Below are 27,695 nucleotides of genomic sequence, written 5' to 3' on the forward strand. Positions count from 1 at the left end.
ATTTAAAGGATTTTGTGTTGAAATAAATGGTTGATTTATAAAGAGGCATAATAATCCTCACAACTGTTTGAAGTGCATTAAGTACTTTGCAGTGCATGTGTGTACATATCAATTAGTGTAAGAAATAACAACAAGACCAGTGTGAACATTTTTATTTTTATTTTCATAGTAGGACATTATAGTTTCAGTGCAGACAAACTTTAACGAATGAATCTTTGTGATCTGACATTTTTATTTGTTTTCAAACTGATATGGACTCATCAATCAGTAGCCGTGAAAAGACAATTAATTTTCTGTAATTGAGTTAATTTGTTTTTATCTAAGGCCGGAGAAGTGTTATAAAGTTCACCTCACTTTATTACCGTATCATCTGTTACAGTAATTATAATTGACAGATCAGCAACTATCACATGTCTGCACATTCTTAAATAAACATGTAATTAAATAGATCAATTGAAGTTCTTATACACATGTTGTCATTCTGTAGTCTGACCATCAAACGATGTACTTGTTAATAAATTAGTTATAGAAACTGGATTGTATAATTACATAGCAAATATTACACAAATGGTATTACATATTAATCTTCCATGAGGTACGAAATGGTATAACATGTTAATATTCCATGAGGTACGAAATGGTCAAGGTACGAAATGGTCAGGGTACGAAATGGTTTTTGCCAGGGTATGAAATGGGGGGGGGGGGGGTATGAAATGGTTAGGGTACGAAATGACTATAATTCCGAATTCTTGTATATCTATGGAAGTTAGGGGTTAAAAGATCGAATACAATGTATACACACTTACACATATAATTTTATTTAAACAACAAACACGTGTCAAGAATTTGAAATAAATTTTCCAACATGCGAGACCTAAATTTTTATACAAAATCGGTTTAATTGGTAGCAGAGACGGATTAAGCGGGATGACAGAGGGCCATAGTCCCCCCTTTTATATATTTATTTACATTAATGATTTAGAAAAACATTTATTAATTTGAGAAAAGTGGTTATTTATTTATACCAGAGAAAAGTATAAATTTAAAGTAGTTAAGAAAGCGAGATTTTGATTGGATAAAACAATTAATAAAGCATAAGCTGAATTCATTTTAGCATAAGCAAAAATCATTTTAGCATAAACCAAAATTATTTTAGCATAAGCTTAAATCATTTTAGCATAAGCTTAAATCATTTTAGCATAAGCTAAATTCATATAAGCATAAGCTAAAATCATTTAAAAATCATTTTAGCATATGCTAAATTATAATATAGCATATGCTAAAATGATTTAAGCATATGCTAAATTCGATGTTTATGACCCTAATTCCGCGTCATAGTTTTCAGTTGTGTAAATTTAAATTTTCATGCACATTGTATAGATATATATATATATATTTATACATATAAAGTGTTATGCAATTATCCATGAATACATATCCAAACTTCAAAATGTATTGAATATTGTACATGTAGCCCCCAGCTACACACATCCCTACCATATCATTAAGGGTCCATGACTGGATAAGAAAATCTTGAATATCCTTTAACCCCCATAATTACTACCAAAATTTTATATCAAACCACTGTCAACCCTTCATATCATATGATGTCAAAGCTCAAAAAGTTTATGTTGAATGGAACTGTCATAACTTTTTAACTTTATCCAGGTTTAAGAATTCTGATGTCATGGGTTGCATCTTATTTCCTGTGTGGGAAAGACTAATAAGGTAACCTTTTGTTGTCAGTCTGGAAAGATAAATGCTTGGAAGATGTTTTACTTCTATCCATCTTCAACTTTCAATAAAAGCAATGAAGAATTTTTTGTCAATGACCAAAATTTACAGATATAAATTTTTACAATGGTCAGACATTAAAGGAGTATTTACAGGTAGGAAGAAACTTTTTTTACAAATCATGTCATTTTACTTTTCTAACAAACAAATGGATTGACATAGTTGTGTGAACTTGTGTCTACTATATCCTGGCAATAACAATGAAAATAAATCTTATAAAATGCATAGATATCAGTAGGAAACGTAAATACTTGCAGCTTTATTCTTTTTAAAGAATTCTTATACAGTATTGAAAGCTTTAATAAACTATGTGATTCTGAAAATATAATTTTCATTTGGTTCTACTATTGTAACTGATTCTCAATAGAAAAGACAGCATAAGGGGAGACAAATCACACATCCATTGCAGGTACCAGAATAAAAATGAGCAGCCAAACTAACAGGAAGTAGTAAAAACAGGATCAAACTCATTTTGTGAAAACTATAAAAAGCTTTATAGACTTTCTGCTTCGACAAACATTTATTGACTTTAAGAACACCCTTTGTTCATATTATCATATTTTTTAATGAAAGATTTAATTCATTATGTGATATTGTATCTTAGCATGTGATTTTGTAGTTACTTTAAAGTCATAAGAAACGAGTGGCCGGTGAAAAATAATGTTCTTCCATTTCTTGAACCAATGCATACAAACATCATAAACTTAGTCTTCTGTGCACGAATTTATCATTTTTTTCGTGTAAATTTCGTATAATCGTCAATTTTTTTTTTCAATCGGTCAGTGTTGTTGTGAAAATATGGCAGGTAATTAAAGTTCGTGTTTTGAAGCCGAAGTTTAACGAGTGTCACCTGTTTGTCAACAATCGACAAAAAATCAACAAAAAAGCATGGAAATTGAGCACGTGTTTAACATGTAAATTCAGATAATAGTTTATTTTAAGGACATCCATGCGTATTGCGATCACCGGATTTTTACGAGATGGGTCACACTGAGGTCACTTTGCATACGGAAAATATGTCGGGGGAATTGCTTCCTGGAAGGAAGCAATTAAAATAAAGTAAACTTCTTCTAAATATGAATAAATTAAAGAAGTTTCTTCAGAAAAAAGTATATGTACATAAGTTTTATAATGAAAACTATCAATTGAGTTATAAAAAAAAATATGCATTATTTTTTTTAATTTGAGGTTTCTTATGACTTTAAGTAAGGGCAGTTTTTTTATTATTAATTTGGGATTTGTAAGGCAAATTTACCATAATCATCTGATGCTCTCAAGAGTACAAATGTGTGGAATGATGGCTAGATTTTGTATTTGATCCAATATAATGCATATGGAGGAATTTTTAAGTATAAATTGTTCATTGTTTGATTTTTTTAGAAATATAAATGCTTACTTACTTTAACACAGGGTTATTGAAAAATAAAGTAAAAAATACCACAGGGTTTAAGATGTAGATGTATTATTTTTTGTGATGTACCACTTATTTTAGCTTTAATAAATGTACTTGATTATGTCCAGATTAAATGCTTCAGGAAAAACATTCTCTCTTTTTATCAAAAAAAGGTTACCTTTAGTTATTGAACCCAGTTAATAAAGTGGGATTGTAAAGTGTTTGTTTATTTTTCTGTTGAAACTTTGTATCTATAGTTCCTCTTTAACCATTGACTGGATTTTCTTGAAACATTAATGAAATAATCAGTACTGTAAGCAGTAAGGGACTGGAGGTATAATTTGTCAGCTTAGCTCACAGGTTTTTTTAGTATAATCTTAAGTTGCATATGTTGGGTTTTTTTTACAACCTGTTGAATGCTTGGAAACTGCTCATAAAAGAAGTGTTCCAATATTAATCAATTTATGCAGATTCTATTAACATTTATATTAGATAACTACAGTTTACAAGTACCTTCAGAATGAGAGGCAGCCTAGTTAGATTAAAAGAGTGAATGTTAATATGACAAATATGTTATTTATTATTTTCTGCTTTTTGATATTTTTTTTAGCAATATGATTAATAACCTGTTGATTCCAATCCTTTGTTGTCTTTTCTATGCATTTTGTATTAACTTTAAAATAAAAAGTTTAAAGTAAATAACTTGCTTTTGTCTTTCCTACTTTGAAGTGTTTCTTGTGTATAAATTAGCATACAAGGATTATTTCAAGGTCACAGGAAAGGTCAACACATGAAATATTAAATTGTAGACCACACAATTAGAAGGAAGGCCCAGCATGATAACATACCTGAAAGGATACCTACACATACAAAGACTATGATTGATGTTTATGCAAACTAAAGGTGGTTTCAAAAGGAAATGTGCTGATAATTTCTAAATCATTTCAATGGATACCGGTATTTGCCTTTGGTATGTATGCAGATATTTGACCTGTCAAAAGTGTATGTTCACATTGAGAATTCCTACCGAAGTACCCATTCAAATATCTCTTTAATTAAAGGAACAAGTTCTCTCGTATTGGCAATTTGTAAATAAACATGCCTGCAGCTGTCAATAGGTCCATTCATTAAAAAAACACTGTTCACCTGTATTTGTTGTCAAGAATCATAGTACTCATAATGCACAAATACACTTGACATTAGTCCCTTTATATATGGTTCTTTTGATTTATATATATACACAATTTTCTGATAAGGTAAGTACATTTATAAGGGGCCATCTCTGCTTTGGAGATCCTGCAGAAATTATAAAAATGAAGAGTATAGGAACAGCAAGTTGACATTTACTTCAATGCCCTAAATGAGACCCTATATTCAGAAACCAAATACAGGTTGTAAAACTACATGTAAAAGAAGTGTTTGGCTGAAAATATTTTTTTCTTGATTGTCATTAATCCTGAACATGAATGAAGTTTGCTACTGGATTTTAAATATGTATTCTTCTGACGTTTCAGTATCGCTGAAATATTGTTCTGGAATTATTTCCAAAACATGTGATACAAGTAGAAAATATCAATGAATTTAAACAATATTATAATCAAGCTAAACTCTGTGAAAAAATTGTGTATTTATAACAAGAATTTTTTTAGTAGTACAATTTTCAAATTTTATTACCAATCAAGTCAGTCTCATTAGCCAAAATGTTGAGAAAATGGGTGAGGTGTACAAGAAATGATTTTACCAGAAACATGTACATCCCATTTCAATTTTTTCTTTTCAAATTTCTTGGATATGTATTTTTTTCAATCATTTATGACTAAGAAGTTGAAATAATATGCTTTCTGTCCTAAAAAAAAAAAAAGAGAAAAATCCTAAATTTACAAAGTTGAGAGCCTGGTAAATTTGACACGAAAAAGCAACAAAATTTTATGAGACTTTCTTATATTAACACCTACCTTAAGTCTTTTTAAGTTAAATTTATTCAGATTGGTCCACCTTATCCTTATTGAAAGAATGAAAAAAAGTTTAATTGTGAAACTGATTTTGTTCATGATAATAGCCCCAAAATGGGTAAAAATGGATGAAAAATGGGAAAATCATCAGAAATGGCCTTCACAAAAAAAGAAGTGCACCACCATATGATTTTTTCTTCACATAAACCAAAAAATCAGGTTAAGAGAAAAAGTTTAATTCTAGGAATTGTTGGCTCCTCAGAGGTGTACATACTTAAAGAGTAAACTTATATATGATTTTTACAAAATGGAAAGTCCCTTATCAAATGGCAAAATCAAACGCTCAAACACATCAAACGAATGGATAACAACTGTCATATTCATGACTTGGTACAGGCATTTTCTTCTGTAGAAAATGGTCGATTAAACCTGGTTTTATATCTAGCTAAACCTCTCACTTGTATGACAGTCGCATAAAATTCCATTATATTGACAACAATGTGTGAACAAAACAAACAGACATAATAGGTAAAAATAGCTTGTAAAAACAATCACTTTTGACCTTTTACCAAAAATGTTTTCTTTTTTGAAACAGGAAAATGTTTTCATTTCTTTAAAGGTGGATGAATTGATAATCTGTGCTCTGACAGATGTTATTTTTATCAATGTATACCATCTGTAACAGCATTCCTATTTTATTCAGATAAGGTCTTTTCCTATGTACCACATAACTGGCCACATAAACTTATTGTTTGCATTCAATATGAAGAATATGATATGTTGACAGTTGCCAAACACTTTGTGTACTTCCTATTCACTTTCAAATATTATTTTTATACGTATGTGTTATTTGCAGACAGTATTTGTGACTGGTCAATGATATTTGATAATGTTACTGTCATTGTTAAGAATATGTTAGTCTAGGTGGCCTAGTATAACCTTCTTTCATGCATCATGGTTTGGTTAAAAGTTTTTTGGTTGGTGTGCAACTTTCCAAGTATCTACAAAATTTTGTCAACAGGATAAAATACAATGAAAATCAGGATTCATTTTATGAAAAATGCATGTTCATTCAAAAGGTGTCACAGTTGGACCTCAAATTGCATGCTTAATTATTTTACTCTATAAATCTTTAAGGCAGAAAAAAATTACAAAAGTATCAACTGTTTAATATATTATTTATTAACATAACAATTACAATGCCATTAATTGTTCTACAAATATTGGAGAGCCAATGATTGTACTTGAGGTATAAATTTATCAAAATCAACATTTCACTGATATAAATGTAGCACAAGATTTTAAATAAATAAAAAGTCACTACATACACTATCTAAATTACATTATGAACTAGATATGACAAGTACCAAAATTACACATTAATTCAAAATGCTTTGTAAACAGCAAAAACATGTGTTAATCTTGGGGTGTTTTTCATGAGGAGTAATTCACCTTATAAAATTGAGAATGAAAATGGGGAATATGTCAAAGAGACAACAACCCGATCAAAGAGCAGAAAACAGCCTAAGGCCACCAATGGGTCTTCAATACAGCGAAAAAATCCTGCACCCTGAGGCGTGCTTCAGCTGGCCCCTAAACAAAAATATATACTAGTTCAATGATAATGGACGTCAACAATATACATTTTAGTATTGTTAAAAAAAAAAGATGTCAAATATACCGTTTTTTTTTTTTAAACAAGCAGAAGATTCTGAACATTTTCCTATTACGTGGGATTCTAAATCAGAATCTGGAGGATAATAAACAAACAAGGTAAATGTTGAACATGATTAGTGAACAGACATGAGAAGCTTTTGTTGAAAAATTACTATTGGCAATACAGAAAAAAAATATAAAAAAATGTGTTTGAAACAGACATAATGTACAATAACAAATCATTTTAAAACAAGACTGTGTGGACAAATTTTCAAGAAATGGAAATTTTAAGTGAATTCTTGCAACATTCAAAAGCAGTACAAACCTGTTTTAAATTTTTACAAAATTTCATTAAAATTCAAAATATCACCCAATAACATATATACTTTCATAACTTATAAATCATGAGTATATTTAAGTTAAATTAACAAAAGTGGTATTAAAACTACCATAATATATATATATATATATATATATATATATATATAATACTGTAAATCTGACACTAATAATTTCATAGACGTATGAAATATCTCAATGCTGCTTAATAATATTCATATAAACACATAAATTTGAATTTTAATATTTATATCTATCACATTTGACTGCTTATTATTCTTATATGGATATAATCTTTAACATTGATTCCCTTCTTATATTGGTCTTTAAAACCTTGCCCTAGGCATTCCAAGGAAAGACAAATCTGTTACAGGAATAACATGTTCATCGCCTTGAGTAACATTACACAGGAATTTAACATCATAAATAAAATCTCTGTGACTTTCTTTGTCTTTTAAAACATAACGATTATGATGTGGATATTTCTGATGAATTTCTCTCAAAGTTCCTGGTATAATGAGTGGTCCCTTAGCACCATAGATATCTGGGTCCTCTGGGTAAAGATCATCCCCTGAAACATAAAAATTAAACCATTAACACAGAATTAACGTTATTTCTTTTAACAGGTTTAATTAAATGAAACAGATATTAATAATGTAATAGTCATATTTGTTCTTCATAAATTGTTTAATAAAAAAAGGTCGTTAATTTTCTTATTTGCTTGTTTCACATTTTTCATGTTTTGGCCTTTTATCATGTTTATCATGTTTATAGCTGACTGTAATATATGAGTTTTTCTCATTCTTAAAGGCCATACAGAGACCTATAAATAAAGAATAATGGCAATCTTATTTTTGATGTTGACTTGACAACCAGGGATTTGTTTTGGACCAATTCATTGACAATATATGCACAATTGTTAGCAAAAAGACTTTTGTTTGATTTAGGTTAAAGAATATGCAAAATCAATGCAGTTTGTTTAGATTTATAATTTTCTATTTTTTTAAGTTCTCCCTTATCAATTTATTCAGACCACAAGCATTGACAAGACAATAAAAAAGAAAACATTTGTCATGAAAAAGACTCTTAAAGTTAAGAAGTAGGTGAAATTATTCTAGGAATACATTGTACATCGACACATCTCCCTGTTAGGCATGTTGGATATTCGTGTCTTAAATCTTACAATTCTGAAGTGGGATTCCCCTGAACACATCTAGTAGTTTATACTAGCTATCAACATACTGAATTATCCAATATTAGACAGAATCTTGCCTTTAACTACAAAACTTTGTTAAAGCAAAAAACTATGTAACATTTTCCATACATGTACCTGGATATAGAATAAAGATTCCATCATCACAGACAGCAGGTACTGGAAAATTTCTCGTTACTCTCTTGTTGATTCTGGTCAGGCAAAATTCATTCAACTCCTCCATATCTTTAAAGTTCAGAAATCTACATATTTCATAAATCTGTGGTGGAGCAAGTTTAACTTTAGATTCTAAATGACTTTTTATCAACTCATCTGGTGGAGACCACTGAAGAGAAAAAAAAAAAAGTATACGAGATTAATGACATGGTTATTGTAATACAAATGTACATGTGCAAATGTATTTTGATTATTCTAGTAAGTATTGTGTTAAATATTCAACCAAGTCATTATCATTGATCATGGTCATATCAATGTTAATAAAATTTGTGAAATATAAATTATGTATCCATAGTTGGCTGTTATCTGCTCTTTGGTTAGGTTGTTGTCTCTTTGACACATTCCCCATTTCCATTCACAATTTTATCATAAACTGTGGTCATGGTCAAAATTTAAATAAATAAAATAAATTGCAGCATTGAAAAGAATATGACACAAATCAATGTGCAAGCTGTAGATATATATTTAGCTGTAATTTTTGGGGCCCTTTATAGCTTGCTGTTCGGTGTGAGCCAAGGCTCTGTGTTGAAGGCTGTACCTTGACCTATAATGGTTTACTTTTATAAATTATTACTTGGATGGAGAGTTGTCTCATTGGCACTCATACTACAGCTTCCTATATCTATTTGAAATGTTACAAAACTGAAAAATAATGGTAGTTTAACATAAAAACATTAATTCATTTGAACATAGTAGTATAAAAGAGAAGAAGCCAGAATTTTAACCTGTAAATGTACTGTTTCTTTGTCATCATGAACAGCATCTGGTATAGTATCCAATAAACAAAGAAAGAATGCAGTATCATATCTTCTTTTGGAACCTTCATCGGTTCCAGACGATCTTCTTGCCACAGTGACAGGTGTCAACCAGTTTGACCATTCTGTTAATGACCATATGTCAGGAACCATATTAAATTTTTGACACATTTTGATGAATTGTGTTGCATCTTTATCTACCTTCTCCCTCCATGTCTCAAAATCAGAAATACCAATATTACCAATTTTTCCGTAGTCCTTTGATACATTTGAATCCTCTGTTAGGAGGTTAATTTTATTGTCATTGGAAGATCTGGTAAGTAATATTCCACATTCTTCGAATGTCTCTCTTATAGCACAGATTCTAAAGGCAACTTCACTTGGGATTTTCGAAAAATGTTCATCCCTTTGTCTGCTAAACATTGGAGGACCTTGTCCCACCTTTGAAAAATGAGCAAATGTTTTGGCCCATATATCATTGTCAAGAGAGGAAAAAACATCCATCCATTCTGGGGAAAAGTCAGCTTCTTCTGCCACGCCCCCTGGAAACACATTCAAGCTTGGCATAAATGTGCTTTTACCACTTCTTTTCAACATTAAAATTTCATAAGAGTATCTGTTTGCAATGTTCTTCGATTTGGCAGCAATAATCAGAGTAGCTGCCTCCCTCCAATGTTTTAAAATAGTAGCCATGTTATAAAGAATATTTGTTTAATCAAGTTGACAATCATTCCATGGGGCAGCCATTTTTAAATTTATGGGTTTAGCTATGTTCATGAAATTATTTTAGTGTGTCAATCTTCATAAATTCCTAAATTCTATTTCAAAAACAAGATTTCAATTTTTTTTTATGTTAAAAAGTAAAAACAAATACAAAATTTTATTTTTATATACACTATTATTGGAAAAAGGTATCGATAATTTTCACAATCAGAAAAGATAATTTATCTTTTAGACAAATCCGTAGGAAGGTTTGTAATAATACCGAAGAGTAGATAGATGCAATAAACATTGTATACACAAATAAATATGTTCCGCCATTGCATTCCTTATTTTTAGAACAACGATTATTAAATTAGTGTGTCTAAAATGTTATAGGTTCATCTTAAACAAATCATATGTCAAATAAAATTTTGTGACAAGGAAATTGGTTTGAGTGAAATTTTTTGTTGGTTTTCAGATGCTTTTGAAGTTGTCTTGTGATCATCTTTGATATCAAGCAAGAAGAGTGAAATGGCAGCTTCTAGGGCTCAGTAAGAAATGATTTTACTTAATTGATAATCATTTCCTGAATGAATTCCTTAGGAAAAATAATATACTTTCTAATTCTGAAAATAATTGTGTTATAAAAACATTTTTTTAGGCTGATATGTCATGATATGGTATCACAAAACACAATTGTTCAAATCAATAAATTATCAAAAGAAATTCTAAAAATGTGATTGCATAAAACTATTAATGCATAAAGATGCATGTTCAAAAATTTAAAAAATTTAAATATTGAAGAAGGCTTTCCTAAGGGGAATCTTTAAACATGTTAAAGGGAAGGTATCAAAAAAGGGGCCTTGCATGTAAGGAGGGTGGTAGAATTGAAAAGATAAGTTAATTAGATTTTTAATTCAAACATGTTTATAAATGGAAATACCGTAACGTTTCCGATTTTGGTTCTGTTGTTAGGGATTTAGTTATGACGTTATTTAAGTTATGACGTCAAATTCATTGTAAACAAAGAAACGCTGTCATCAGGTAATGTTTTTTTTCATATAAAACAATAATTAAAAATGAATTGGTATTGAGTTCCAATCCTATATTTTACTAGACTGATAAATATATATTTTATTCAAAGTCTCATGCAAACAAGACCCGAAAGGGAAGTAGATTTCTGCACAAATGCGGGCATTTAAAAAAAGTCTGAAAAAAAAGTTAACTATTTTGAGTTCATTAGTTTATTGAAAAATTCGGGAAAATTTTCCTGATTTTTTTTTTTTTTTTTTATTGATTTTTCTACCGTAAAAGGGGACTTCGTCCCCATATAAACCATAACCATGATAACTGTGTCTTGCATGCATTCTATCTGTTTATAAAGCTTTAAAATATCTGAGAGTAAATGTTAACAGTGTTATTCTTCATCCACTATGTTGCTAATAGTATATGTGTACTTTTCATTTCAGACCAGCATTTTGTAGAGGTCCACATACACTCACTGTTCCAGCAGAATTATTTCAGGAAAACAGACAAAGGTTATGTGAAAGGTTAAAGGGTAAAGTTCCAACTGGTGCCATTGTATTGTTGCAGGGTGGAGAGTCTCAGACTAGATATTGTTCTGACCATGAACCTATATTTAGACAGGTAATATTATACTGTAACTCAATTTCCAGGAAAATAAAAGAATCTGCAGTATTAGGAATATCATCTTAATTGCATACATATCAGTGGCGGATCCAGAGGGGGGGGCGTAGAGGGCGTACGCCCCCCCTTTGCTTGGACTTTTTTTTTTTAAATTTGTAAAAATGATTAATCAGACTAAGACTTCGTGAAATTTGCCATTTCCCGTGTATTTTGTTTTTATGCGACAATTCTTAACTTATAACGATATTTTTCGCTCGTAGCTACTGTAATATACTATTGGTTATGTCAAAGTCATGTGATTCAAAACGGCGGATTTAACCAGTGCGTCGAAAAAAACGTCATTCAGTCATTTTGAAATTCAGATTACAGTAACACTTGCTTATGCTGAGGGTGACAAGTATGACACCTTCAAAGCGACAAAGGATTGAGCAAGAACGTACTGACTTCTATTTCATAATTCCACCATACAGAAAGTAATATTCTATTACACTCTTGTGAAAGTTCCACAGCAATATTATTTATCTACGAAAACATATTTAAGCCCAAACGCCCAGCCTATTGATAACATAGCTGAATAATGATCCCCAGTCAGTAAGCTCTAGATATATTTAAAGTCTAAGGTACGGACTATTTGATTTGAGCAGGGAGTCTGAGAAGTTTGAGAGGAAAAAATCTTACCCAGATTTTTGTCTTAATAAAAAATTCTGGTCGTATATATCTGGATTGTAAACAATAAGTTTGTCCACTCATTTGCTATTAGAAACAAAAATTTCAAACATAATTATTTAGGGTAAAATGAACATGATGAATAATAAACGGGTGTTATTTTTTGGTGCCGGGGTTTGCATGTAAATCCCATATCTGACCGGAACATTTGTTTCGCCGAACTGATGTATTGAATACTTTTTCAAGGCCCGGCTGCAACCTGCCTGCTGGGTGTGACCATTATGTCTCCATTTGTCGACCGTCATTCATAAATTCGTAGACTTTGGTTAATTTGGAACCCTAACTTCCCTTGTTGGCTGAAACATTTCACCAAACATTTGGACAACAATGGTTTGTTTGTTTTTAACTCGTGTTTGTCGTATTGTAAATTTCATCGATAGCCCGGCGTATATCTTGTTTACAACAAAAAAAAAAATTTGAGGTTATACAAATTAAACAAACGAGAATTGTCCATGTCCATTTTTTACTGACAACTCCCACATCAAATATATTAGTACATAGCTTTCAATCTATCCAATTATTTTATGATAGACATTTAATGGGGAGAATACGGCATCAAAAATGTCCGACCCTTACACTTTACAGCAACTATGAAATATACATGCCCAACTTTAGGAACCGTGTGAAAAGTTTGATTGTACACTTATTTTATGTTTTTATGCCCCACCTACGATAGTAGAAGGGCATTATGTTTTCTGATCTGTGGCTCAGTTCGTCTGTGCGTCCGTCCATTCAGGTTAAAGTTTTTGGTCAAGGTAGTTTTTGATGAAGCTGAAGTCCAATCAACTTGAAACTTAGTAGACTTGTTGCTTATGATATGATCTTTCTAATTTTAAAGTCAAATTAGACTTTTGACCCCAATTTCAGGGTCCACTAAACATAGAAAATGAAAGTGGGAGTTTCAGGTTAAAGTTTTTGGTCAAGGTAGTTTTTGGTGAAGCTGAAGTCCAATCAACTTGAAACTTAGTAAACTTGTTGCTTATGATATAATCTTTTTAATTTTGAAGTCAAATTAGACTTTTGACCCCAATTTCACGGTCCACTAAACATAGAAAATGAAAGTGGGAGTTTCAGGTTAAAGTTTTTGGTCAAGGTAGTTTTTGATAAAATTGAAGTCCAATCAACTTGAAACTTAGTACATATGTTCCCTATAGTATAATCTTTCTAATTTTCATACCAAATTAGATTATTACCCAATTTCACGGTCCATGGAACATGGAAAAGGATAGTGCGAGTGGGGCATCCGTGTACTTTGGACACATTCTTGTTTAGCCTAAAAAAGGTCCCAAAAATTTTACGTCTCGCTCCGCTCGTCGAATTTATAATTTACTTCGCCCCCCCCCTTTCCAAAATCCTAGATCCGCCCTTGCATATGCAGTGGTATACAGGAGAAATTAAGCTGGGAATAAAATTTCTTCACTTGAAATTGTAACTTCATATTACCATGATTTCAAATGTATTAATTTCAGGCCTGGAGTCACATATGTATTATACTGATTGCATGAAGTGCCGAATGATTTTAACGATTTCTGTGAAATAAGTACTTAGAGAAATAACATGAATAATAGAATATGTTATTCATTTTAGAAATATAGCATAATTAAAGCATGATATGTAAAACTGTGCTTTTGTTTGACCTATTGTTATTGCAATATACAGTTATTCTTCAACAATGCAATCAATTTAAATAAAATAACAAACCCATTGATGCCATTAGGGTTAATATTTAAAGTGTTACCATGATACATGTATAGACTTATAATTTTCATAACACCAAGTGTGAAAAAAATGTCACTTTCTTTTTTTTGAGTGGTACAATTATGTTCTATTTTCCAGGAATCCTACTTCCAATGGGCTTTTGGAGTAGAAGAACCTGATTTTTATGGTGCCATTGAGGTAGATTCAGGAAATGCAATATTGTTTCCTCCCAAACTTCCAGATGCTTATGCTGTCTGGATGGGAAAGTAAGATATTTGCAAAAGAGAACATAGTGTATATTGCTCTTCAGTGAAATGTTAATACCAATTTTAAAAGGCTTGATGACATCACTTGTGTGTGACATCAATTAGATTGTAAAATAACAGATGTTTTTCAAATAGAATTTGAAAAAACATCTTGTAGGAAAAAATACTTGAATTTAAAATACTTATGTGTTACTTAGAATATTTTCTTGTTGGAGTAGATAAACATCTGTACAGTACAGTGCAGTACCAAAATTTACAGTACTAAAATTACAGTGTAAGAAAAATATGATTTTCAAATATTGAATGTCACGCCATCTTTTCAATTATTTAGAAACTTTGCTTTAATTTTGTAAAATTCAAAGATGGTCAAACTCACTGAACCTCAAAGTTGAATACACTTAAGCCTTAAAATTGCTGATTGCAGAATGTAGGAATAGTTTTTTTTTCTGGCTTTCACAACCTTCAATGCAGGCATGTCAGAAATCAAACAAGGAAAAACATGATCATGAATTGATAATGATGACATACTGTTAAAAATCATCTTTTTTTTTATGGATGTATCAAAAAACAACGAAACAATATATTTTATTAATGTAGATGTTGTTTGAAGTTTTTAAGGAATAAAATAACTATATTTTCAGGTTACTTTCATGTGATGACTTTAAAGAGAGATATGGTGTAAATGAAGCCCATTGGTCATCAGATGTAAGTTAATATACAATTGTATTTTATTCTGCAACTTATGAGAGGAAATTGTTAATTTGGGCTCTGAAAACATTCAATAGGGAAGAATAGACTTTTCATGAAATTATGAAATTAATTTAATAAGGAAAAAGTAAACAACAGATAAATTTGAAAGAATATAAATTATTTTCTTAGGATAAAAAAATCATATAACCATTTTCTTATGAAAATAAAGATTTATTTTTTTTTAACCAAGACCCAAATGTCTGGGTCAATATTTGGCATAACCACAATCATGCATCCACCAAAAATACATTTTCCCCTAAATCTACAAAAAATGATACCCACAAAAATAAGTGAATCTACATTATACTGAAATTTTGTCCCTTTGTATCTTCTTTCCAATAAATTCTTTTTAATAAATTGTTTATTGCTGTTTTATTTCAGATCCCTTCAGTATTGAAAGGAAGAAACCCAGCAGTCCTGTTAACATTGGTAAGTTAGTGTATAATTTTAACGTTCACTGTTTGATTTTACTCTTTATTGAAAAATCTTATCAAATTGAAAAGTTTAAATCTGGTTAAAACATATAGCTGAATACATTTGAGCTGTGTCAGATAGGAATGAACCTTGTCCAAGTGCAGGATACATGTACATGTACATGTAAATGTAAAAGGCTTAGACTGTTGGTTTTCCCGTTTGAATGGTTTTACACTAGTAATTTTGGGGCCCTTTATAGGTTGTTGTTCGGTGTGAGCCAAGGCTCCGTGTTGAAGGCTGTACATTGACCTATAAATTATGGTTCACTTTTTTAAAATTGTTATTTGGATGGAGAGTTGTCTCATTGGCACTCACACTACATCTTCCTATATCTATTTGGTGAATTTTGGAACATTCACATATAAAATAAAAGAGGCATTTTGGTCTGTTTTGTAGGGTTTTTATAACAATTCATTTTCAAACAGTTACAGACTTTTCATAGTGATTTTTATAATATAAAGTTAACAGATGTATTGATATCCATTTGATAGTGATTTTTATAATATAAAGTTAACAGATGTATTGATATCCATTTGATAGTGATTTTTATAATATAAAGTTAACAGATGTATTGATATCCATTTGATAGTGATTTTTATAATATAAAGTTAACAGATGTATTGATATCCATTTGATAGTGATTTTTATTATATAAAGTTAACAGATGTATTGATATCCATTTGATAGTGATTTTTATAATATAAAGTTAACAGATGTATTGATATTCATTTCATAGTGATTTTTATAATATAAAGTTAACAGATGTATTGATATCCATTTGATAGTGATTTTTATAATATAAAGTTAACAGATGTATTGATATCCATTTGATAGTGATTTTTATAATATAAAGTTAACAGATGTATTGATATCCATTTGATAGTGATTTTTATAATATAAAGTTAACAGATGTATTGATATTCATTTGATAGTGATTTTTATAATATAAAGTTAACAGATGTATTGATATTCATTTGATAGTGATTTTTATAATATAAAGTTAACAGATATATTGATATTCATTTCATAGTGATTTTTATAATATGATAGTGATTTTTATAATATAAAGTTAACAGATGTATTGATATTCATTTGATAGTGATTTTTATAATATAAAGTTAACAGATGTATTGATATCCATTTCATAGTGATTTTTATAATATAAAGTTAACAGATGTATTGATATCCATTTGATAGTGATTTTTATAATATAAAGTTAACAGATGTATTGATATCCATTTCATAGTGATTTTTATAATATAAAGTTAACAGATGTATTGATATTCATTTGATAGTGATTTTTATAATATAAAGTGAACAGATGTATTGATATTCATTTTATAATATAAAGTTAACAGATGTATTGATATCCATTTCATAGTGATTTTTATAATATAAAGTTAACAGATGTATTGATATCCATTTGATAGTGATTTTTATAATATAAAGTTAACAGATGTATTGATATCCATTTCATAGTGATTTTTATAATATAAAGTTAACAGATGTATTGATATTCATTTGATAGTGATTTTTATAATATAAAGTGAACAGATGTATTGATATTCATTTTATAATATAAAGTTAACAGATGTATTGATATCCATTTGATAGTGATTTTTATAATATAAAGTTAACAGATGTATTGATATCCATTTGCATTACGGTTGATTTCTATCTGACCCAGCTTATTTATTTTTTGATGATAAAATAAAAATGATATCTGCATATGATCATGATGATACACTTTACTTAAATGGAAGCTAAATGTAAAATATTATTTTCCAGAAAGGACTGAACACAGACAGTGGTAACTATAGCAGAGAAGCAGCATTTGATGGAATCAGTCAGTAAGTATAGTTCAGATTGTTTTGATATACCATTAAAGTCATGATATCTAAATTACAGTTTCTTTTCTTTATTTTCTGTGAAATATTGAAATGTAATTTCAGTAATATTCACCTTTGGTTTTGGAAGTTAAAGTTTACTCTTTTATTTCTAAAAGGAAATTAATTTGATTTGAAAGGTTATTTTTAAGCAATCTTTGGAAGTAATACTTATTGGAGAAGAAAAAAAACCTTATTAATTTTTTTATGGCAACTTGGTCAAAAGCCAAGGTTACAATATTAGTTACAGCTGATTGCATGGAGTGTGTAGGTAAAGGTAATATATTTGGTTATCTTGCTTGCTAGCTGAACCATGAAGTCATTATTAGGTTAAGAGTAGACTAATCTATCTGTCTGTAGGATAAGGCTACCACTAAAGGAGGGTAGTATACCTTACCTACTAATGACTTCACGGTTCAGCTAGCAAGCATGCTAACCAAAGATATTACCTTTACCTACACACTCAATGCAATCTGCTGTAATACCGTAGGAACTCAAATATAAGTCTGAAGTTTGGGAGTAAAATGACTGACTTAAACACAATTCCAATCACATGACATTAGTTTTCAGCATACTATACACAAATCCTTATCAAAACTGCAATGACTCATTTCTTGTCTTCAAATTTTGATAGATTGCAACTTGACATTGTTATTTTGTATTTTTAATGGAAATTTTCAAAAGAACATTTTTAATGTTTCAGATTTAAAGTAGATAATACAATTCTTCATCCACAGATCAGCGAATGGTGAGTATATGAAAAAAGATTTTAAAACTTGACCTGAACACAAGTTTTTAGAACAGGTTTTTTAGCTATTTATATGAACTTTTACAATATAATATATTCCAGATTCTTAAGTCTTAATTTTTCTTCAGGTTTTACCTACATTGATCTTTGATGGATAACAGTCTCATTTCAATTCAATTCACATTGTAATCAACATTAATATTGTTATTTTATATTTATCTTTTCATTAAAACATTTGAAAAAAACATAAACATTAACTTTTGGCTTATCTAGGTACAAACATTGAAGCCTGATGTCCTTTTAAAGCAAGGGAAGTAAATATGTAGTTGCTAAATGTATTTGAATTCCATTTTTCAGTAGAGTTTTCAAGTCAGACAAAGAATTAGATGCTTTGAGATATTCCAATAAGATTAGCAGTGATGCTCATAAAGAGGTATGCGAATATATACTATTAGATCTGTCAGATTAGCAAAATTCTGGAGCACTTGAGTTCACTCTTTGTTTTTGAGATGAGTTCATATTGTGTCCTGACTATTGTGTGTGTTTTTTTTGTCATTTTCTTTTGTCCATGCTGTTTTCTGATTTCTTTGACATCTCTCCATCTAATTATTTCTTAGAAGAATCAGTAGACAAGAAGATTTCCTTCAGTGTCACTAGCTTGTCAACACAATGACACATAAGGTTGTGAGTTTTGAGTACAACAATTTTTAGTAAATTTTTGTAATCTTTTACAAAAATCTTCCCCTCTGAAACTACTGAGACATAATTTGAATAAACTAGGCCACACACATCATCAGGGTATCTACTATACAAAAATGTGTCAGATGCCCACCAACATGCTGGACATGGCTAAATAAGAAACATAGAGAGGTAAAATACAGTATTTGGCTAAAAAATCTCTAAAATTAAAGCGAAAGTATAATCGTTGCATCATTTCATACGTAAATTGTAAACAAAAATATCAGGTGAGCGACACAGGCTCCTTGGCCCTTATTTCAATTTTCATGGCTGTTCCTAAGGAATCATTTGATGACAATTTTACTTGATTGCTACAATATAACTGTTCTGATGTTTGTAATTCAGAGTTTTATATTAACAGAGTGGCCCATTAACAAAAATGATTGTAAGATCTCTTGAATAAAAAACATACTCCTTTATACTGTATTTCATTAAACCTGGAAATAAAAACATACTCCTTTATACTGTATTTCATTAAACCTCGAAATAAAAACATACTCCTTTATACTGTATTTCATTAAACCTTGAAATAAAAACATGTTTGCTGCCTCCTTGATGTCTAACAAATAATATGTTTATAAATTAATGGTCTTTTTCTTTATGTTTTCTTACAGATAATGAAATCAATCCGACCAGGAGTGTACGAATACCAGATGGAAAGGTAGGCATAATTATTAAAAATATTAAATGATAAAAGTAAGCCTATTGTCTAATACTTGATCTTATATAACTGATGCTTTTTCCTAAAAAAAAATTGACGTCACAAAGCAAATATCTTCACATCACAATGTCCCATGGCGTCTTTCCTCGAATGACCTTAAGTCAACTGGGATAGTTCATTCATTGAATCGAAATTGAAAACTTGTCTATTCTGGTATTCTACTAAAAAAATTGTTCTGAAGAATACTTGTTTGGTTATTGAGCAGCAATCTAAAATGAAATAACATACAATATGCATATAATTTGTATATGTGTCATGTTTTAAAAGGTAACTCTTTTTAATAAAGGAAAATTAAAATATGCAAAGCAAATTAACTGTTAATGTTGCGGGAATTGTTTTTTAACTTACCTCAACTCAAATTAAGGTTAAGAATCTGAGCATACCTAGCTGTAGTTGTAGAATCAGAAAAGAGGATATATTTTCTCTATATTTACTGTCATAGAGAAATTCTATCCTTGTTAATGGTATTTGAAATTATAACAGATTTTCCAAATGAAAATTATTAAACCAAAATACCTATCATACAAATTTATTTTCTAAGTTGACAGAATGCACTATGTAAAGTTAAGGGGTTAACTATCTTTATATAAGTGTAGCCTTTCAGTACATGAAAATGTCTTGTCAAACTATGTTGTAAATGCGATATTGAGCGTTTTCAATCCACCTGACATTTTTAGTACACAAATAATAGTAGTGAGGTTTGAGTTTTTTTTTGGTCATATCCATGTGATGTCACATGTGAATGTTTGCAAATGTGTGAATTACAATTCTTGTCAAGAAATTGTTTACATTACACAAGTTGCAAAAAGTAGTGTGAAGTGTATGAATTGAATGTATACCTAATCCCAAATTATTCACAAGCACTTTGATTTTAATTGTCCTTTGTCTTTTATTTTTTTGACTTCTGATTTCAGTTTATTCAAGCATTACTGTTATTTTACGGGTGGAATGAGAGGTGAAGCTTACACTTGTATTTGTGGAACGTAAGTATTCATTGTTCACTGTTTTTATTTCAGTCTGTTTAAACATTATTGTTATTTCACTGGTGGAACAAGAAATGGGGCATATGCTTGTGTTTGTGGATCGTAAGTACTATACACAATTACATATGCATGAAGATTAAGTTTTCATTTAGAATACATACATACCCAGTAATGATATTATTAGAGAACTGTGGATTCTTTAATATTCATTTGATACCAACGCTCATGGATTTCATGTGTAAAGGTTAATCACAAAAAAATTCAGCGACATACACATTTTCTATTGTTACTTATGCATATATATACTTTGGCAAAACCATAAAATATTTTTACGAAAATTGGTATCAACAAAAATAAAAGAATCTACAGTACTTCTTTTGAGTTTATATATATTGCCATCTTACAATCTAATCTCTTCCAAAAATAATACTTAATTTTATAGTAATTGGCATTAGACTATAATGTGATTGATCGGGTCTCCTCTATACAAAAAGGTAAGTTAATTGGAAAAAATAGAATAATTGCCATCTTCTCAATAAGAGTCCATAGTTGTTAAACATTTTCCCATTAGAAAAAGAATAGTTATTTTATCTTGGCCATAAAACCACTCGAATGAAAATGTCATTGGGACACTCAATTGAACAGTCAGAAAGATGCATTTTCCTGTCAACTATAGAAGACTTGAGAAAAAGTATGAGGCAAGTGTTTCTCTAACAGGCGTCGATAATTGTTCAAGGAACCTTTCTACTATTCTTTCAGTATAATTCTCCTCAGAGAAATAACTGCATGGTTAGATCATAATGGTATATTTTCATTCTTGTATAATATTTAGTAGTAATTTTTAAGAGGCAACTACTGTACATCTGTGGAAAACCAATAGGCAGTGTGTCCATTTTAAGTGTATATTTTCAGTGGAGACAATGGTTCTGTACTACATTATGGCCATGCAGGTGCCCCAAACAGTAAACTGGTGCAAGATGGTGATATGTGGTAAGTTGGTAATTAGACACAATTATATCTTGTTGCTACATAGGATTCTTCTAGCACTTAAACCAAAAAAATATGAAGTCATTCTTTTCTGTCAGTAATTTTTTATGCAAGTGTGATGAAAACTTTTGTCAGAATAATAAATGGACCAATGGCTATACAGACAACATAATTGCAGTATTAACTTTATTAATTGGAGGCAGCATTCATGAAAATACCTTCTTTCTAATTAATTTTATGAATTAACGTAATTATTTTTATTTCAGTTTATTTGATATGGGCTGTGAGTATTATTGCTACACATCAGATATCACATGTTCCTTCCCAGCCAATGGAAAGTTTACAGAGAGACAAAAAGGAATATATGAAGCTGTATATAAATCTAGTAGGGCAGTAATGGCAGCTGTTAAACCAGGTACAGTTCTCATCAAGTCCCCAAAGTAACATGGAAAAACATTTCTTCATTATCATTTCTTTTCCTTAAGATAATGAATACTTGAATTAAGTTTTAAATTTTTATGGCTTGGTGTTAATTAGATTTTATTATTTAAATTTGTTAAAGACTTTTCACTTTTGCAATGTGTCATAAAGATATTAGAATTAGGTTGCAGCTGGTTTTGATAATGATTTTTTCCCCCTTGTGATTACTTAAGGATTTCTCATGTTTTTAGAATTTGATAGTTGATTAGACATTCAAAAAATTCAAGAATTGATGTATTGTACAACAATGTGATGCTCTTCCCATTTATTTCATCATTCAAGTTCTTGGATGAGTTATTCCTTTTATTACATTGCCTTTTAATGCCAATAGGTAAAAAAACAAATAGAAGCACTTACATATTTTTCAACACATTTTTACTTTGTGTAGATGCAACTTCATTGTCAACAACTATTGTTTTGTATGACGTCACAGATGTGAAATTACAGAATTTATTTCACATGCAGAATATCAGTTCATTTGACTGGAAAATCACAATCTTTCAATGGAACCAATGTACTGTCCTATAACAATGTTATTTGTTTAAAGAGTAAAATAGAGTTCAGACGTATTTATACGTCTTCTTCTGAGACCAATACAGATATCTATAAATTTGCTATTGTTTTTAGGTGTTTGTTGGGTTGACATGCACTTGCTGGCAGACAGAACACACCTAGAGGAATTGAAGAGACTTTGTCTGGTTACAGGAGATGTTGATGAGATGATGAAAGTCAGACTTGGGGCAGTGTTCATGCCACATGGTCTGGGTCATTTTATGGGACTAGATACACATGATGTGGGAGGATACCCAGAGGTATGGATTCAATTTTAAATGGAAGAATTAATAAATATTTAATCTTTAATGGATGAGATTAGTGAATAAATATAGATTCCACAACTGCAACAAGTGTATTACAATATTTCTCCACTCGAGAGAGTTAAATTTTAATATTTAAAGCGCGAGGCTTTCTGAGCTTTTTAAATAATTAAAATTTAACTGTTGAGAGTGAAGAAATATCGAGATACACAAATTACAGTGGTGGACTCTGTTTCCCTCATGAATTTTATCCTTCCTTTTCAAAGATTTGAGGAAAGTTGTGTACTTTTGATGTGACGTCATCAGGCATGGTCGCCTTTTTTCATGACGATACAATAAGAAAAGAAGAAGAAAAGAAGAAAATTCAACGTCACAAGTAAATTTCAACCAATAATTTGCCGAGAACAGATTTTTCACCAGTGAGGAGAAATATTTTTCTCACACCGGTCAGGAAATGAGAAAATAGCACAAAAATTAGAGAAACTTACAAATACAACTAGAATATTTTTACAGTGATAAATGTATCTCAAAAAATTAATTAAATCTTATGAAATCATTAAGTCTTTGACAAGCAAATTAAATACCAGTCTATCATTCTTATGATTTCAGGGCACGGAGAGAAGCAAAGAAGCAGGATTGAAATCCCTGAGAACAGTACGAACTCTAGAACAAAGAATGGTTCTCACCATTGAACCTGGAATATATTTTATTGATGTGGTGAGTTATTTATATATATTGTCTGGTAATGGTACTATATATGTAGATAAAGGAATATAAATGAATGAGACAGAATGCAAACAACTCAAAAACCAATGACAGCAGTAGGATGCATAATGTTGTAACTTATTGATTTATCTCAACATGTGTCCTATCTTAATAGATTTATATCCAAAATAGTTTACAAGGGCTATTATATGTTTCAACTTAATTCTTAATTTCATTGCAAATATTTACAGTTCATACTTAAAATCAAAAATCCTCTAATTGTCTGATTAGTGAAAAGGGAGGCAAAACGTCTTACATTCTAATGTTTTTTTGTAAATTTTACATATTTGTATTGTTTAAAGTTGTTTTTTTGTTGTTTGTATTTAGTAGCAATCCATTGTTAGGATTTTATACTCATAAAATATTATATCTGATAGGTGTACTAAGTGTAAACAGTACTAGATTGTATTTATTCAATAACATAAAATAATTATTTGATTTATATTATTCCAGTTATTGGATGCAGCTTTGAATAATCCAGAACAAGCCAAGTTTTTAGTACGGGAAAAGATTGACAGCCATCGAGGCTTTGGAGGGGTAAGCTATTTAATATCTTCATTGCTAGGTCAAGGAAAAGTTCAAGTATAATACCTTAAACAATAGCTAGAATGTGTCATATGAAATTTCAATCTGTTTAGACGAAATATAGAAACATTTTTAGTTTGCATTACTTTGTACTTGATTTTGTTTTAAAAACGTTTTAAATGAGGCTTACAACCTGCCAATTATATATAATATATATGGTGAAATTGAACCTGTATAAGCTACATTTTCTGATAGATACTTTAAACTTATAGTATTAATGATTGATTTCCTAGGTAAGAATAGAAGATGATATAGCAATAACTGAGGATGGAATGGAACTTATGACATGTGTTCCTAGAACTGTGGAAGAGATCGAGAGATTAATGGAGGAGGGTAGGAAACAGCCACCAATGCCTCTCCCACAGGACATGAAAAAGTGATTTCAAATGTTGATAGTTATATTTCATACTGTCTCAAACAGACACTAAATAATTCATGCCTACAATGTTCTCCCTAGTCAGTTTTCTTGTGGGTTATGGGCTGCTTTAAATATCATTTAATTTTTATGTTATCATTTCACTGTATTTACTATAATAGTATTTGCTACTAGAACTTAAATAATAAATAAGGTTACCTTGAGTTATCCAGGTAAATGTTTATGGCTGATGGCAGATACAACTAGGAAGTTCCAGGTTAAATTAGACGTATGTCTGCATCAAGTACTGGAGTAATTCTGCAAAGTCAAAAAGTACTCACCACTGGTTCTGTGATAATGAGTTCTGGACATTTATAAACAATACTTTGGTTCTTGGTGCAATGTTGAAAGAACTATTAATTCATAAATTTCTAAAATAGATATTTGTTATGAGCTTACATGGAAAGTAAATATACATGTAGTTTGATGAAAATCATTCTGATGATTAAAGGGGCTGTTTTATATATAAATTCCAGTATTGTTTTGAACTGAATGACAGGAGTTAATTATTCAAGAATTCCATAAGATGGAAAATATGAACCAGTTAAATTTCTTTGTATCAGATCAGAAGATACTATTTTTTAGCATAAATGGTGCATGGTATATTTCTATCCACAAAGCTTTTCTCATCTACAGGCAATTTAAATGATGTTTTCTTTATATCAAATTAGCATGTAATTAAATAAGCAATATTTAAATGTTATAACATACTGTAAATGCAATACAGAAGTTTTAATTTGCCATTATAGAAATTTTATCTTATTTGAGTATAATAGTTGTAGAGTGGGGTGCTCATTTTCGCCGGGGACACAATTTCGCAGTTTAAGGATTTTGAGGTGTAAAAACTTCAAAGGATGGCTGAAATGGAAGAAATGTACCCGTTAATTATATTTTTGTAACAAATATAATATTTTTTTAAACTGAGACAAAATTGCGGCTCCTACCGAAAATGACCGAAAAACGGACAACGATTTTCAGACAATTTCCTGAATAAAAAACACGATTTCAAAGAAGTATTTCTAAGTAAATATTTGACTGAATGCCCTAATTTTGAATTCTTTATACCTTTGGAATGTCTGCTATTCATCTATAATGCAATTGATTTGATAAAAATTGTTAAAAGCTGCGGTTATTTGGTTCTAAATAGATGTGTAAAAACGGCGAATATGTGTCCCCCATTGACAAAACATCCGGAAATTTCAAACACCCTTTAATCTAACTTTTCAGATGATTTTCTTAAAACAAACCGGTTTTCAAGCTTAAGTATATTTTGCATTTGAAGTTATCTTCATATAGAAATATCAGTATACTTCAAAAACATTTAGACCTGAACATAAACTGTAGAAAACATGGAAAGATGTGGCGAAAATGAGCACCCCACTCTATTTGTCAACTGTTAGAGAGAAAAACATTAATGTATTGTTTATATTCTGATATGTGTTGACTATATGTATAATGAAAAATTGAGAATAATCAACAGTAATAATCTCAATAATGACAAAAACATATTTACTTCCATAATGTTCCCCTTGTTTATATACTGTCGATTTATTTATTTGGAAGTTGACTTATTTTTTCTTGATTTCATTTGTTAAACGAGTGAAAAAATTACTTATTATTTGTTTGTGTGAAAAATATATTAAGACCAAAATAATTCATTCTGTGCTCAGTCATTAATATATAGCAATATATAGATCTTTACAAAATGGGTTTTTATTTTGATTAATTCTTGTTGATAGAATATTTGTCTATAAAATGTGACATGATAATTTCATGTTATAGGATTTTTTTTCTGCTATTAGACAAATCATCTGTAAAAGTATTATATATGTATCCAAGATAATGTTAGGGTATTAACATATTCAGTTTCTCTAAATATATCTGATTTTAAATATAATCTTTTTGTCAATTTTTTTTTTTTATTCATTTACTTTTTGCAATTGAATGCACAGAAACATACAATATGAATAGTATGAGGCTTGTGATAAAATCTTTTCACACTCAAATATTTGTGAAGTACCAATTTTTGAGGATTTTCTAATGGTTTACTCAATAAAATGTGATGACCTACAAATCATAAAACACCACTTATTTATTACTCACCAAATATGAAAACCACTAATTTCAAAATTGTGGAATGTGCACACTACTGGATTATTAAAAAAATACAAATATCAACATTTAATACTATGAAAATGTGAAATGATGTATGTAAATTATTATTAGACATCTCAAGTGCCATATTTAAATATCATCATCAGTATAATCATCAGTATATATTTTATATTAAGATCCTTCTCACTGTGATATTCAAATAAATAGTTCATAGTTCAATTTGGTGTATTCATTGATATGAAACAAAGATGTGTTGTCTTCTGTATCACGGTATGTATAAATTCTCTCCAAGTACCTGATTGTTGTTGTGAACAATTAAGTCTGCCTCATATCTTGACTATCATCTAGAAATTGACTTTGAGGCTCAGTTGAGAACAAAACATTATGACAAAAGAGATGATTTCTGCTTCCCATTAGTGAATACTGTGTATCAACATTCAGTGCCTTGCATTTCCTATCATGATAGAGGGTTGCTGTTTAAGTTAAAGTTATAAAACCAAGAGTTCCAAGTGGTGCAGTTGAAGTCATCCCTTCTAAAATGTTATGGATACCATCACGATTCTGTTGACCATTATGGAATATGTGTTTCACAGAGGATGACAAATATTTTCCTATTGTTGTAATCACTATCGCCATCCTCTTTTCCTTGAATGCGACCTATCAAATTATACTTATCACGATGTAATGAGCAACACAATGGGTACCACATGTGGACCTGTATCTGCTTACCCTTCTGGAGCACCTTAGGTCATCCCCAGTTTTAGTGGAGTTCCTGTAGCACAGTCTGGTTTTCAAGGTTGTGTTTTGTAGACCTTTCTTCTTTTGTTTGTTTTGGGTTTTTTTGCCATGTTATTGTCATTTCATTTTTGACCTATT

At 30.0% G+C, this 27,695-nt stretch overlaps 2 protein-coding genes across 3 annotated transcripts; one reads left to right on the forward strand and one right to left on the reverse strand.

The window, feature by feature from the left end:
* Positions 1-6,300: 6,300 nt before the first annotated feature.
* On the reverse strand, positions 6,301-10,070 carry LOC143080722 (acyl-coenzyme A diphosphatase NUDT19-like). Its single transcript, XM_076256720.1, has 3 exons — positions 9,289-10,070; positions 8,465-8,672; positions 6,301-7,705 (listed from the first exon to the last, which is right to left on the reverse strand). Exons 1-3 carry the CDS (start codon positions 10,009-10,011, stop codon positions 7,461-7,463), a joined length of 1,176 nt encoding a protein of 391 aa, XP_076112835.1. The 5' UTR covers positions 10,012-10,070; the 3' UTR covers positions 6,301-7,460.
* A 422-nt stretch (positions 10,071-10,492) lies between these two features.
* LOC143080727 (xaa-Pro dipeptidase-like) lies at positions 10,493-27,038 on the forward strand. Of its 2 annotated transcripts, none has more exons than XM_076256726.1 (16): positions 10,493-10,571; positions 11,490-11,667; positions 14,230-14,357; positions 14,999-15,062; positions 15,489-15,536; positions 17,370-17,431; positions 18,171-18,215; positions 18,573-18,648; positions 19,568-19,614; positions 20,589-20,657; positions 21,570-21,647; positions 21,911-22,059; positions 22,752-22,936; positions 23,549-23,656; positions 24,158-24,241; positions 24,523-27,038. In XM_076256726.1, exons 1-16 carry the CDS (start codon positions 10,552-10,554, stop codon positions 24,667-24,669), a joined length of 1,488 nt encoding a protein of 495 aa, XP_076112841.1. In that variant the 5' UTR covers positions 10,493-10,551; the 3' UTR covers positions 24,670-27,038. The 2 variants fall into 2 exon arrangements, with proteins under 2 accessions (XP_076112841.1, XP_076112842.1); XM_076256727.1 differs by lacking the exon at positions 20,589-20,657 and adding an exon at positions 20,691-20,759.
* Positions 27,039-27,695: the final 657 nt, after the last annotated feature.

The sequence above is a fragment of the Mytilus galloprovincialis genome, chromosome 6, assembly GCF_965363235.1.
Source record: "Mytilus galloprovincialis chromosome 6, xbMytGall1.hap1.1, whole genome shotgun sequence".
Lineage (NCBI taxonomy): Eukaryota > Metazoa > Mollusca > Bivalvia > Mytilida > Mytilidae > Mytilus > Mytilus galloprovincialis.